This window comes from Cavia porcellus, unplaced genomic scaffold (genome assembly GCF_034190915.1).
Source record: "Cavia porcellus strain 051 isolate PalLab524CR breed Dunkin Hartley unplaced genomic scaffold, mCavPor4.1 scaffold_2, whole genome shotgun sequence".
NCBI lineage: Eukaryota > Metazoa > Chordata > Mammalia > Rodentia > Caviidae > Cavia > Cavia porcellus.
Genome location: NW_026947485.1, coordinates 92,429,833 through 92,443,066, shown reverse-complemented (window position 1 = coordinate 92,443,066; position 13,234 = coordinate 92,429,833). Strand labels below are relative to the sequence as shown.

Here is a 13,234-nt window from a genome sequence, read left to right as displayed (position 1 = left end):
AAAATCACTGAGTCCATTTGGTGGTATAGTTGAGTAAGTTTGCTTCTCCATTACAGGAATGGATTTGTCCCAAATAATGGATTTATCTCATGTACCCCATAAGCAATGGGTATTGAACCATAGTCTCCCCTGGGTTTGTAGCTCTGTTTTACTTTATTTAGCTTAAGATGCTGGGAGGTGGATTCTTTATGGATTAAGAGTTTAATGGCTATGTTTTCATCCCAGTAAGACACCAAAGATCATAGAAGCTGTTATTACTAAGTCCAGTGTGTTCTGATATGAATTCTCTCTCCCTCTCTCTCTTTCTCTCTCTCTGTTTTTGGTACGGGGGATTGAACTCACCATGTCGTGCTTGCCAGGCAGATACATGTGCCCCTGAGCTAAACCTCTGGTTGATATGAATTTTCTCCAAAAACATTTTTAGCTAGATGGTCCCTTAGCAATGTGCAGCAAATAATATTTATGAGACATTTTTCATTAATCCTTTAAAAGTTACTTTGGTGATTTCTTAATTAAAAGTTTATTTTCTTCCAGATTCAAACTTTTCTTTACAGAAACCTGTCTCTAGCTTTGGGGGAAAAAAAAAAAACCAAAAAACAAAAAACATGTCAGTAGAGATAAAGCGAGCGCTGTAAAAGCAGGTCATTTGGTAGGCATCATTTCAGGGAAGTTGAAACAAGAACTAACATTTGTTGAGAGGCTACTGTGACCCAGGTAGGCGGCCAGAATCTGCCTTGCTGCCTCCCACCCCCAACCAACTGATATGTAATAACTGTACATATTTATGGGCCATGGGGCCTCTCTCTCTCTTTCTCTTTTCCTCTTTTGTTCCATTTCTCTTTTTTTCCTTCCTTTTCTTTATTTCTCTTCCTAGCCTTGGAGATTGGACCTAGGGCCTTTACATTGAGCTATATCCCCATCCAGTACCCCCCCCCCCACCAACTCCCTGGCACCTTTTTTTTCTTTGAGACAGTTTTGCTACATTGCCCAGGCTGGCTTTGAACTTGTAATCATCCTGCCTCAGCCTCCTGAGTACGTGGGAGTATAGGTATATACTGCCTGAGTTGGCCCATGCGGCATTTTGGCACGTGTATACAATATGTAATGATCAGATCAGATCAGGGTGGTTTGTATGTTTACCACCTCAAGCATTCACACACACACACACACACACACACACACACACACACACACACACCGTGTTACTTTGGTGATTTCTTAATTAAAAGTTTATTTTCTTCCAGATTCAAAGTGGTTTTTCCTTGGCTTCAGGACAGGGTCAGAGCTGTACAGTGAGGTCTACTTGTGTTGCTTTTTCCTTCAGCCACGTGGCATTAGTTGGAGATCCCTAGTCCCTTTTCCTTAACAGGGTGCTAATTGTGTCTCATCAGTAAGTGGAAGATGTGTGCACAACACATGTTCTCTTCTCTTCATCACACCCAATGTGCCAGATCATAAAGAGGTTGCAAACTCAGGCCTCAAGGAAGATGATACCAAATGCAGTATTTAAAATATCAAAGGTAGCACAGAAACACCCATGATGACCCCAATAGCAGAAGTTCGAAGTATGGAAAAATAACAGTGGGATACTATCTTGGTTACTTTTCTCTTGCTGAGACAAAATACAGAACACTTAAATTAAAGAAGGGTTTATTTAGTTCACAGTTTGTGGAGATTTCAGTCCAAGGTAGGGTGGTATAGCACAGGGGCAACAGTTCAAAGCTGAAGAAGACAGCAGATAACAAGAGCAAAAAATGGAGGTTGGGGGAGAGCAAGCCTCTTTTCCTCCCTTTCATTGTCTGTAGGCTGCCTGCCCTCAGGTAGGTGTAGCACTCACACCATCTCTGTGCCCTCCTCTTGCGCAGGCGCAGGATGTTTACAAAGTGAGCGCCCTGGCCTCCTGCTGAGTCTCTTAGTTAAGTTTCTAAACTTCTCAAGTTGACATAATGAACAAAATCCTAGAGGTAAGGGCCTGTTCTACACCCTAGTATGTAAAACTGCTGAGTTACTTAGTTAAGCTTTTAGACTTCTCAAATTGACAGGTTGTATCAACTATAACAAACACCTAGCCCTACTGGAGGCAGAGGCAAAATGGAAAATCAAGTATAATCCTGTCATTGTTTAAAATTTGGTATTTTAGTCCTGGCTTCAGTAGCACATATACTAAAGTTTGGTATTTTAGCTGTGTTTGGGGGTGTATGTCTGGAACGAAGGGTGGAGGTGGGAGGATTGCCAGATCAGTCTACACCCTAGACAGAGATCCTGTCTCAAAAAAATTTTTTTAAAAATTTTGTTTATTTTTTTTTTAAAAATTCATTTTGATTTTTAAAAATATTGCATGAAAGTATTTTATCTGGATGCTTGATTAGGCAACTCCTTTGATTTTGTACCCTCACCATAGTGATGGTTGGTTCTGCATCATGTTTTATGTGTCAGTTATGGATTATACAGGAGTATAATCCTGACCTGTGGGCATTTTCAGGGTAAGTGGGAGTCAGCCCTACAAAGAGTGGCAGTGTAGGGCAGTAATTATAAGACAGTGCATGGGGGGGTGAGGGGAAGGAGCTGCTTTTGAGTTTCTTGGGAGGTCTGGAGTGAGAGGAAAGGGCTGCCTGCCAGGTAGACAGCAGACAAGGTAGGAGAAGGGCGTGTCGGGAAGGCGAAGCTCCTCACGCCTCTGAGCCTCCCTTATCCTGTCTGCACAGCAGAGGAGATAGTGTCTCTTGTTACAGTGAGTGCGTGGGTAAAGCAGCCTGGGGTGGAACGCAGCCTGTTAGCCTAGAGGGTGGTGGTGCCCATCCTGTGCAGATCAGCAATGTATCTTTATACACACTGCATGCAGATCACAGTATCCTGGCCATGATGCCTCTGAACTTTGTTTTGCAGACATCCATGACAATGATGGTAGTTCCAGCAGCAGCCACCAGAGCCTCAAGAGCACGACCAAGTGGGCATCCTCCCTAGAGAATCTGCTGGAAGACCCTGAAGGCGTGAAGAGATTCAGGGTTTGTCTTTTTCATTGTTATTCTGGATGGATGCAGTTTATCCAGAAGTTTACCTAGGAGTATAGGAAAACAGGCCAATCTTTAACAGTCTCTGTGCTAGCTTGAGAGTAGGAACTCATTTGCTGTGACGGTGTTAACAGTACTCTTACAGAGAACCCTGAACTCATACGAAGGGGCATGTGATCTGTCCCTGGTTTTCATGTAGTTTGGTTGTGAGGGGTGTGGGACTACAGGGAAAGAATACCAAGGCTAGTGGCGGAGTCTACACGAAGAATTTCTAGTTCAGCCCAGAGTGGTGCACATCTGTGATCCCAGCACTGGGAGTCTGAGACAGGAGGATTACAAATTCTAGCCCAACCTGAGAAATCTAATGACTTGGCAAGACCGTGGCTCAAAAAACAAAACAAAAGAAACAACCTAACTGGAGGGTTGGAAGCTCAGTGGGAAGGCCCTGAATTATTTCTCTAGTAATGTGCGTGCACACAAAGAATTTCCAGCTCTGGGTATCTGTGACGTGAAGATTTGTTCTCTCCTGTGTCAGGTAATCTCCAGGTGCATCAGTGCCAGGGAGAAAGGCTGGAAGTCACAGGTAGAATGAAGTTGGGAAAGGGAACCTCGAGAGGAGAACTGATGGATGGGGAAATATCAGTACCATCGAGAGATAATATTTTTGCCCTCCAGGACCCCCTTGTGTCAGGTGGAGTCCCAGAATGAGGCCCAGCAGTTGGTGTCTTTAAGTGTCAGGTCAGGTGCTGCTGCTCCTTGCGTGGCTGCCAGGGAGGGGGCTGTGCCAGGCTCCTGGGTCTGGATACCAGGGCACAGGGAGCATGGTCCGGACATCAGAGAGGCTGCACACAGCAGAACCTAATGCTCCAGCAGCTGCCAAAATAAAGCACACCTTTAAGTTTTCATCATGGCCTTTGAGACATGCTCAATATGTTTTCTTTTGCTGAAAAAAATGGCCTGGTTTCAGAGGAATGTACTTTGTTTAAACAGTGTCTAGAAGGAACTAATACATTTTCTGCTTTAATTTACTTTTTGGTAATTTATTGTCAGTTTAGAAATGGGAGTAGATTCCTGCTTCATTTTGCTTTTCTTATGATGTCAGTGGCATTAAGGTCAAAATGCATCTGAAATTCTAGCTTTCACATTTTATATGCCTTTTGTTCTTAAGGGCACAGTTTTCAGAGGATAATAGAACCAGGTTTATCTGCTGAATTTTGTTAAGTCAGTTCTTAAAGGAAAATGCATCGTTTAAAAAATATATTACTGTATTTTTTTTCTTTGGATCTAGGAATTTTTAAAAAAGGAATTCAGTGAAGAAAATGTTCTGTTTTGGTTAGCGTGTGAAGACTTTAAGAAAATGCAAGATAAGAAGCAGGTATTTCTTCTATTTTGCAATTGCTTTCTTGATCTTTTTTTTTTCCTTTTCCATATCCAGTTATAACTATCTGCTCCATAGGTTTTGAAAGTGCCTCAAAAAACCTGATTTACATTAGATTTGGAGGAAGATGTCAAATCAAATATCTTGTGTTGATCACATATGATCAATTTTTACATGAATGAACGAGCCCACTTGTAAATGGTGCTGTTAAAATGGGTCAATATTTAAAGTAAACTAATGATTAAAGTCATTAAGCATTTGTCATTGTGTACACATTTTGTTCTTCATGAATAGATCATGAGTATGTTTGACATGTTGGCAGTTTTGGACATAGTAAAATGATAAGCAGATGTGTAGTGATGAAAACCACAGTGTTTGTTAGACAGGTTGTCAATTATTCAGTGTATCTTTATAAAGCACCCCACAGTTGGCAGGCAGCCACCTGAAAGTTTCTGACTGTTCCCCGGTAGATGTGTGTTCCCTTTTGGAGCTGACTGTAATTCCGCTATGTCGGCTGCATGTTTTGGCATTGAAGTTTGGCCATAAGGCCACGGGAGGGATTCTGGAGGAGGCCTGGGATCGGGTGGGTTTATGACACCCGTGCTTGTGTATAGTATTTCTAAAAGGCTACCAGTTCAGTGCCTCAGGGGCCAGTGAGGGATCTGAAAGAGCAAGACTGCAAGGAATGGTGGGGAGTGGAGCCAGCCGAGGACCGGCTGTTCTGCGCTTGGGCCTGTGCTGCTGCGCAGGTGTGTGGACGGCAGGGCTGTCCCCACCAGCTCGCTCCTCAACGCCAGTGCTCCAGGACTTGGCTTGTCCACTCTTGTCCCTGGTTCCCTGCAGGCCTTCCTTCTTAAGTGTCTTTTCCCATTTTCAGCCCACGGCTGCCTAATTTTTAGCTGGACATTTGTGTTCTTACGTGAAACTATCCAAGTTTGAAATGTTGGAACTCATTTTTTAAAAATGGAAGGCTTTGCTTGCCAGACAACAGCTCCACAGGCAGATGTGCCTTGTGGCCTGCCAGGTTTTGGGTCTCTGTCTCCAAAAGCTGGATTCTGTGGGGCCAGCAGCCTTTCTTCATGGGCCACCACTTGGGAAATGCACATCATTGGTTTCTTTTCTTTTTTTGTACCAGGGATTGAACTCATGACCTTGGGCTTGCCAGGGAGGTGCTTATGCCACTGAGCTAAATCTCTGGCACATCATTGCTTTCTTCAAGGCTCTTCCAGGGCCAGACACTTTTTCCAAGCCACCACATGTGGCCTTTCCTCTCTGTCTTCCTCTTTGCAGGTGGCAAAGGCAGATTCTAAGAGGGGTTCCCTTTGGCTTGTGTTTTCTGGGCTGGCCTTGGAAACTCTTACTGGGTGTAACCCTGGCTTTTGCTCCTTGCTGGTGTCTTCTTCCATCTGGATGATTTTGGTTAGAGAACCATGGATTGTGAAGGGTCTGGGTAATGAGAAATAGGGTGGGGAAGGCCTGCTTGGGAAAGGTAGGATTTGGGCTGAGGTCCTCATGGTTTTCCTTTCTTCCCAGCACCCAGCATAGGGCCCAGGGCCAACCACAGGTACCGGCTAGACTGCAGCTGATGTGACTAGCCTCACTCTAAGAGCCCAATTCAGATTTGGGGCTCTGTGTATTCATCTTCCTTGTTCTTTGAGTGTTAGGGGAAGGAAGGGCTTACAGGGAGCCAGCCAAGCCCCTCAGTGAGGCAGGGAAGGTCAGGTCCACAGTGCAGCTGGACTTGAACCAGCACTCTGAGGTCACCCTGGTATTCCCCCACATATTCGCTGTGTGTGTAGCAGTTTAGTTGAAGTCGCCAGGTCTGGAAGCCCTGCAAATACCACAGGGACAAGCCAGATGATCTTCTTTGAGGAACAAGCTGTTGCGAGTATGATAAGTGTAGAAATGGGAGCATGTGTCGTGGGTTGCATGGGCAGGGAGTGGTCAGAAAGGGCCCTGGGAGAAGTGGCTTAGAGATAGAGACCTGCAGTGGGGCTGGGGCGGAGGAGTAAGGTTCCAGGGAGTGGAGCCGGCTTGTGGGAAGACCAGCCAGGGGAGAGGAAGTGGTAGAGGGGCTTCTGTTTGAGGGGAAGGCCACTGTGCTGTGCCTGAGTCTGGGAGCAGGTGTGGCCACACCCGGAAACCTGAATCCTATGGCAAGGAGAGAGCCTTCTGCTGAGGCCTTGGGAAGCCACTGTAGGACTGTAGCAAGTACAGTGTGGTGTTGGTGGCTCTGTCCCACCCACATCCTACAGGATTTCCAGAATTGGGCAGTCTTTCTCCACACCCCTGTCACTCAGCATAGGACTTCTGGAAGGTTTGTGTCCATGAGCCTGGAATGTGAAGTTGATTGCTTTGATACAGTGAGTACCACCTTCACCCTTCAGCTACCAGAGAACACAGCTGGTCCCAGGGCAGCAGAGCCCTTGGTGACCCTGGGGTGACCAGTTCAGTCTGTGTCATTGTGTTGAGCCTTGTGACTGCTCCTGTTTGCAGACACAGGGCTGTGACTTGAGAGGGGCAGAAACAGCTCACCCAGAGCCAGCCTGGTGCTGCACCTGGATGCAGACCCAGGTCTTTGACCCCTGCACAGCAGTCTCTTGTGAGTCCTGAAGCACAGCAAGTAAAACCTGGCAGTCAGCTCTGCGTTACTGATTTTGAGAGGTAGAGGAGGCCGTAGCCCTGGCCACGCCTAACTGAACCTCACAGTCAAACTTGCCACATCTGGTCCCGTAGGAGTCAGTCGAGGGTTTCTCTTCTCGGCCGCCCACTCAGAAGCCGTTGTAGAGTTTGTATTTCATTCTTTGCTTAAATTATCCAGCACTGGTCAATTTCCAGTATCTTGTACGATTTACTCATCTTTTTTCTTTATAAGTGCATATTGGTTTTACAGATTAATGGATTTTATTTTGGCAGATTTATATGTATATAATACACTAATCACTGCCCCCAACCCACCCCTCATCTCCATAGCCCCTCCCTAGTTTCACATAGGTTTTTGGGGGAGAGCTCAAAGTATACATTTTAATTGTTTTCATGACTCCTTTTACCTGCCCTCCCCTCCCCTCTGTTTTCCCTTTCTCCTAAAGGTCTTCCTTCTACTTTGTGTATGTGGATCTTACTAAAGTTCCATGTATTCAGGGGAACTTGCAATATTTGTCTTTGTGAGTCTGGCTTATTTCTCTCAATATGATGATTTCCAGAGCCCTCCATTTTTTCTACAAATGACAAAATTTTGTTCTCTCTTTCTTTTTTCTTTTTTAAGACTTGTTGTGTAGCTCAGGCTGACCTTGAACTCATGGTGATCCTCTTGTCTCAGCCTCCCAAGTGCTGCGATTTACAGGCATGTGCCACCACATCTGGCCAAAATTTTGTTCTTTTATATGATTGGATAATCCATTGTATATCTATATCTATATCTATATCTATATCTATCTATCTCTATCTCTCTCTCTCTCTATATATATATATATATATCACATTTTCTGTGTCTGTTCATTTGTTCCTGGGTACCTAGGCTGGTTTAGTATCTTGGCTACTTTAAGTCATACCGACAGGGGGCTGGGGATTTAGCTCAGCGGCATAAGCGCCTGCCTTGCAAGCAGGCAGTCGTGAGTTCGATCCCTGGTACCGCTAAAAACGAAAAAGACAAAAAAAAAAAAAAAAGTCATACCCACAGAAATGTGGGTATGCTGCTGTCCTTACTGTATGATGACTTTAGTTTTTTACTGATTCCCATAGTGGCTGTACTACTATGTAGTCTTACCTTACATTCTTTGTCTTCCTCTCTTTCATGGGCTTCATCTCTGCCTGCTTTTTTCTGCACAGCATCTGAGTGCCCAGAACCGTGCCTCTCCCTTCCCTTCCCCACGCCCCACAGTTTCTGCAGCAGCCCTGGATGTGAGAGATGAATGCACACTCCATCCTGTTGGGGTTTTTGTTGTCAGAAGCACCCATCAGCAGAACAATACTTGTCCTCCTGACTTCTCCAGTCTGTGCTTTGCCTCCGGAGAGGCAAGGAAACCATCCCCAGAGACCGGGAGGGTCCTGGCATTCTGTCTAGCCGGTGGGGTGGTGGTGCTGGAGACTCAGGAGATTGGGAAGACAAACTCCCACTTGGGGTCCCCAAATATGTTCTTGTTTGGCAAACAGATTCCAAAGCTATTTCCTCTTTTGCAGTTTCTTTATGGTTTTGAAAAAAATTTTAAGGGCCTCTTCTCCATGAATTAGCATCTGAGGGATCTGTAGCTTTTAAACCAAACCAGCATTTATGTTGTCTACAAGACCACAGAAAAAGCTTCAAGTGGGTATTCATTCTTTAGCTGGCCTTGCATTCATTCATCAGTCCCCGCATGGATATTGGGCTTGGTTACTCTGTGGCTTTGAAATGGATATGGCAGCATGTACAGCATTGCAGAAATTAAGAGGGGATGGGAAATGACAGGTCAGGGAGTTTTTTTGCTCAGTATGTGCAAGCCCCTGGATTCATTCCAGTACTGGGGAGAAAAAGTACTAATTTAGAGCCTGCTCTCTCTCTCTTTCTTTCTCTGTCTGTCTCTTCCTTCCTTCCTTCTTCCTCCTCTTCTTCCTCTTCTACTTTTATTAGTACATCAAGTTTATAATTTTCTGTCTTCTTAAAACCCACTTTTACAGTCAAGAAACGGACCCCAGCACTGTGTGTTTAGTTTGTTTGTTTTGTACTGGGGATAGAACCCCAGTTCTACCACTGAGCTAGATTCCCAGCCTATTTCATTTTGTAACTTTGAGACAGTCTCCCTAAATTCCCCAGGCAGGACTTGAACATGTGACCCTTCTGCCTCCCTCAGTGCTGGGATTACAAACATGTGCCACAGTGCCTAACAGGAGCAATATTTTTTTGTCTCAAAGGTTCTTTAAAATATCACATTTGTAAAAATGATTTTGCTTCATCCAGTGACTTAGATTCTCCTTCTCAAATGAGGAAAGAAAATTTTAAAGAAACCGTCCAAGCAGCAGCCACAGCAAGAGTGGCGGATCCTCCTTTAAACTTATTTTGATGAAGGCACTGTTCTAACTAAGTGTTTTTGCATGGAATATTCTGTTTAATCCTCAACAAACCTATAAGCAAAGATTTTAATATTATTGTTCTACCCACATGATGAGAGAAACTTGAAACTGAAGGAGAGGAGGCTAAAAGAAGCGTGTGCAGAGTCAAGGTTTAAGCCCGTGCAGTATTGCCTGCCAGCAAGTAGCCACTTATACTTCCTGGTCTTTAATGTCCCATTTCTTTTCTTTGTTGCAGTCCTGGGAATTGAACTGAAGGCCTTTGTACTGAGCTGCATACCGAGCCTTTTAAAAAAAAAATTTTTTTTTTAACTTTGAGACTGAATCTTGCCGATTTGCTAAATTGCCTGGAATGGGCTCTTGAACTTGCCATTCTCCTGCCTCAGCCTCCTGGAGTGCTGAGATTACAGGGGGGTGCTTTGGAAGGTCCATTCATTGTGTGGGTACTGTGTGGAACCATGTGATCTGGAAATTTTCAGAGAAATGTGCTTATGTTATTGTTATTATTTCAATTGTTTAAAAAAATTTCCATTCTCTCTGGTCTGCTCCTTTTCCTTCTCTGCCTCCATTTTTCTGTCTTTTTTTTTTTTTTTTTTTTTTTGAGATGAGTGTCTTACTGCTTTGCCCATGCCAGCCTCAAATTCCTGTATTCAGGTGGTCCTCCTGCCTTAGCCTCTTGAGTAACTGGAATTACAGGTGCCGGTCATTGTGCTTGGCTCAAGTTTCTTCCAGTGACAGAGCCCTAACCCTAAAATGGTCCCTTAATTTAATTGTCATTTTTCTCACCTGTCTGTTCATGTCTTTGGCTTTTGGTTCCTACTTTTCTTTTGGAGATTTTAACTTTATCTTTAAATCTTTCTGTTGGATTTCTCTCTTTTATTTTTTGTTCATTTCAGTCTCTTTTTGGTGGGCCACAAGCCTGGTGTGGCCACTCACCTGGGCCAGGGAAGTTTGCTGGGGTCTGACTTTGGAGCTTGATTTAATCCTTTGCATTCGGTTCGTAGCTCATCCGTGCCCTCCTCCCTCCCTCTCTCCTGCCTCCCTACTTCCTTCCCTTCCTTCCTTCCCCTCCCTCACCCCTCCACCCCCTATCCTTCCCCTCCTCCCCACCTCTTTATAATTTTGATTGTGGTGCTAGGGATTGAACCAACAGCCTTCACACCAGGCCTTTTTGTTTTATTTTGAGACAGAGTCTCACTGACTTGCCCAGGCTGGCCTCAAACTTGTGACTCTCCTACCTCAGTTTCCCCCGCTGCTGCAATTACAGGCATGTGCCACCACACTGGCCAATCATTTATTTCTTTCTTTTTTATCTTTTTTGAGTCGGGGTCTTGCTATGCAGTTCAGGCTGGCCTTGAGCTCACTTTGTAGCCCAGGCTGGTCTCGAACTCACAACGATCCTCCCACCTCAGCCTCCCAAGTGCTGGGATTACAGGCGTCAGCCACCACACACGGCTTGGCCAATCATTTCTTAAGAAAACTCCAGTCTGCTGGGCAGAGGGAGCAAGGAGATGAGATGGTCAGCTGGCTGCTCAGAGTGAGGGTGAGGCCAAGGACTACCAGCTCCTCTCGCTCACCCTTCTGTGCCTTGCACCCAGGCAGCCCCATGCTTTGAGCTGCTACTGGGTCTTGGACGAATCTCCTGCCACCCCCTCCTTAGCCTTGCAGGTGTCTGGTTTGCTCTTGTCCTCTGTTCATCCCTCTTCCTCCAACTGCCGTGCATTTCCTGAGCTAGTTCTCGGAAATATTCTTGTACCATATATTTGCTGTTTTCTTTGCCTCATGCTCTTTCTGAAACTGATATGCAGTTAGTGGCTTGGGCGTTTTGTCCTCTGGGCGATCTCTCCATGGCCATCTCCAGTGGAGTGACAGGACAGAGAGGAACCAGCTGATCTGGCTGGAGGTGTGTTTGGGAGTCAAGCGAGCCTACCGTGGCTGACAGGATGCAGCTAAGCAGGTGTCAAAGGAGGTCATTGTTCCAGCTTCGTGCTGTGCAGGAGGGGACCTCTTCTCCCTGTGTGAAAATTTGAGGAGTCTGTGGGCCGTCTGTGCCCATATTGCCAGAGATCGGTTGGCACGTGGGTCGTTATCTTGGGGGATGTTGGGTTGAAGCAGGGAACAGACCTAACAGCAGTCAGGGTCAGCACTCTGGGAACCCCGGAATTTAGGGAGGAGCTGCTGTGTGAGCAGGCAGGACTCTTCCGCAGAGGGAATAGGGGGAAAGTCCAGGAGGTAAATTTACTTCTCCCAAACATGCTTGGGTTGGGAGCCCTGCCCTCTCATGGCTGACCTGGACTCTCATTGCTAGGCCTGGAGGGAAGGCCCCGGCCTTGCGGGTCTCACCTGGGTGCAGCCAGGCCCATCAGTCCTGCGCTGATGATCCCAGGCGGGGACCTTTCCAGTTCCTTCTGGGTGAGCTGAGGAGGCTGGCACCTTCAGTCTCCTCTGGGGGTTTCTGCTCTAGATGGTGCTGGGGCCCAAGAAGAAAAGCTGGTGCTTCCAGACCATGGACTCAGAATAAACTCCACCACTGACGGCTGTTCTGTTCCTATCCTGATAGCAGCTAGAAGAGAGTTAATAAAGCTCTGGAAAAACCTACCAAAATAGCTCGGAGACTAGTTCTTCTTTTTTGTTCAGTGTTCTCGGCCTGGACACCAGGCCTTCCCGTGACTGGCTTGTGGTCGGCAGTCTCAGTGTTTCCCTTTTCGGTCATGCTTCCTATCCCAGCCCAGATAAGCTCTGCTGCTCAGCCGTTCCTAAGCACTTGCTCAGTCAGCGACAGGGCAGCATGCACAGAGCCAGCCCAGGGACCCCAGTTCTCCACCGGAGACGGGGGGTGGGGAGTATGGCTAGCAAGAGAGGATAGGATGGAGCCTTGGGCTTGTACACCTATAGTGCTGGTCCTGCTTCCCCTTCCCTGAGTGGCCTGTCCCTTCTTCACCTCAGGCTACTCATTATGTGTCTGATTTTCAGAGCCCCTGAAGATAGCTTAAGATTCACCTGGATAACCACGTGTGCTTGTGTGTACATGCATGTGTGTGCATTTGTACGTGTACGTGTGTGTATGAATCTTTTAGGCAAGGGGAGGCCTCAAGTGACTTCTGCCTGCAGGGCTCTGCATGGCATTTGCTAATCTGACAGGCTGAAATTCTACTGCTGTGAAGTAGCTTTCAAACAGGAAGTGGTTTTCCAGAAATGTTCTTTCCTGACAGAATGAGGTTGTGGAAGGGAGGCTCACGGCTGCGTGGAGCAGTTGGGTCTTTGACAGGCATGTGGTTACAAAGTGCTGCTCCCTCTGCGCCTTGCTGATGGACCCCAGATCTGTCCATGTCACAGCCTATTTATTTTAAGAGGCTCCTGTGTCTCTGAGTTTGACATCAATTCATTGCTCACATTGATAGTCAAGAAAGAGCAGATACCAGACAGCTTTGGGTGATGGTCTCACTTGGCAGCTTTCTGCGGGTACTGGTGAGGCTTGCTGCCTCAGGGGACCGTGGTCAGACCTCAGCTTCATGTGGTTTTTGTCATCAAGTCTGTTTTCCAGTACCAGTTAGCAAAGCCTTCTGTGGGTTTCCATAAAGTCCACAGTGTTTGTAGAGCTCGAGCTTTCCTAAACTTAGTGTATTTAGAGCCCCAGGTGGATCTCTGGAGCGAAAAGAAGTTTTCCAGAACTTCTAAGCCCTTTCACACCCCACCTTCACCCCCAAATCACAGTCAGAGGGAGGCATTTTGAAGAATTTCTTATCTGGCTTGCTCTGTAGGGTAAGAGGGTGCTCTGTACCTGCCGTTTAGGGAAATAGCC

The 13,234-nt window shown here is 46.1% G+C and overlaps 1 protein-coding gene across 6 annotated transcripts in view; it reads left to right on the top strand.

Annotated features, from left to right (window-relative positions):
* The window catches only part of Rgs10 (regulator of G protein signaling 10), a 39,324-nt gene that overhangs the window by 11,444 nt on the left and 14,646 nt on the right, over positions 1 to 13,234 (top strand). For 3 of the 6 annotated variants that reach the window (XM_063244829.1, XM_063244828.1, XM_003479307.5), the window contains exons 2-3: positions 2,887 to 3,005; positions 4,300 to 4,386. In XM_063244829.1, coding sequence (XP_063100899.1) covers positions 2,887 to 3,005; positions 4,300 to 4,386 — 206 coding nt within the window. The remainder of the gene's footprint in view (positions 1 to 2,886; positions 3,006 to 4,299; positions 4,387 to 13,234) is intronic. The other 3 variants (XM_063244831.1, XM_063244830.1, XM_013143644.3) reach the window with 1 other exon arrangement.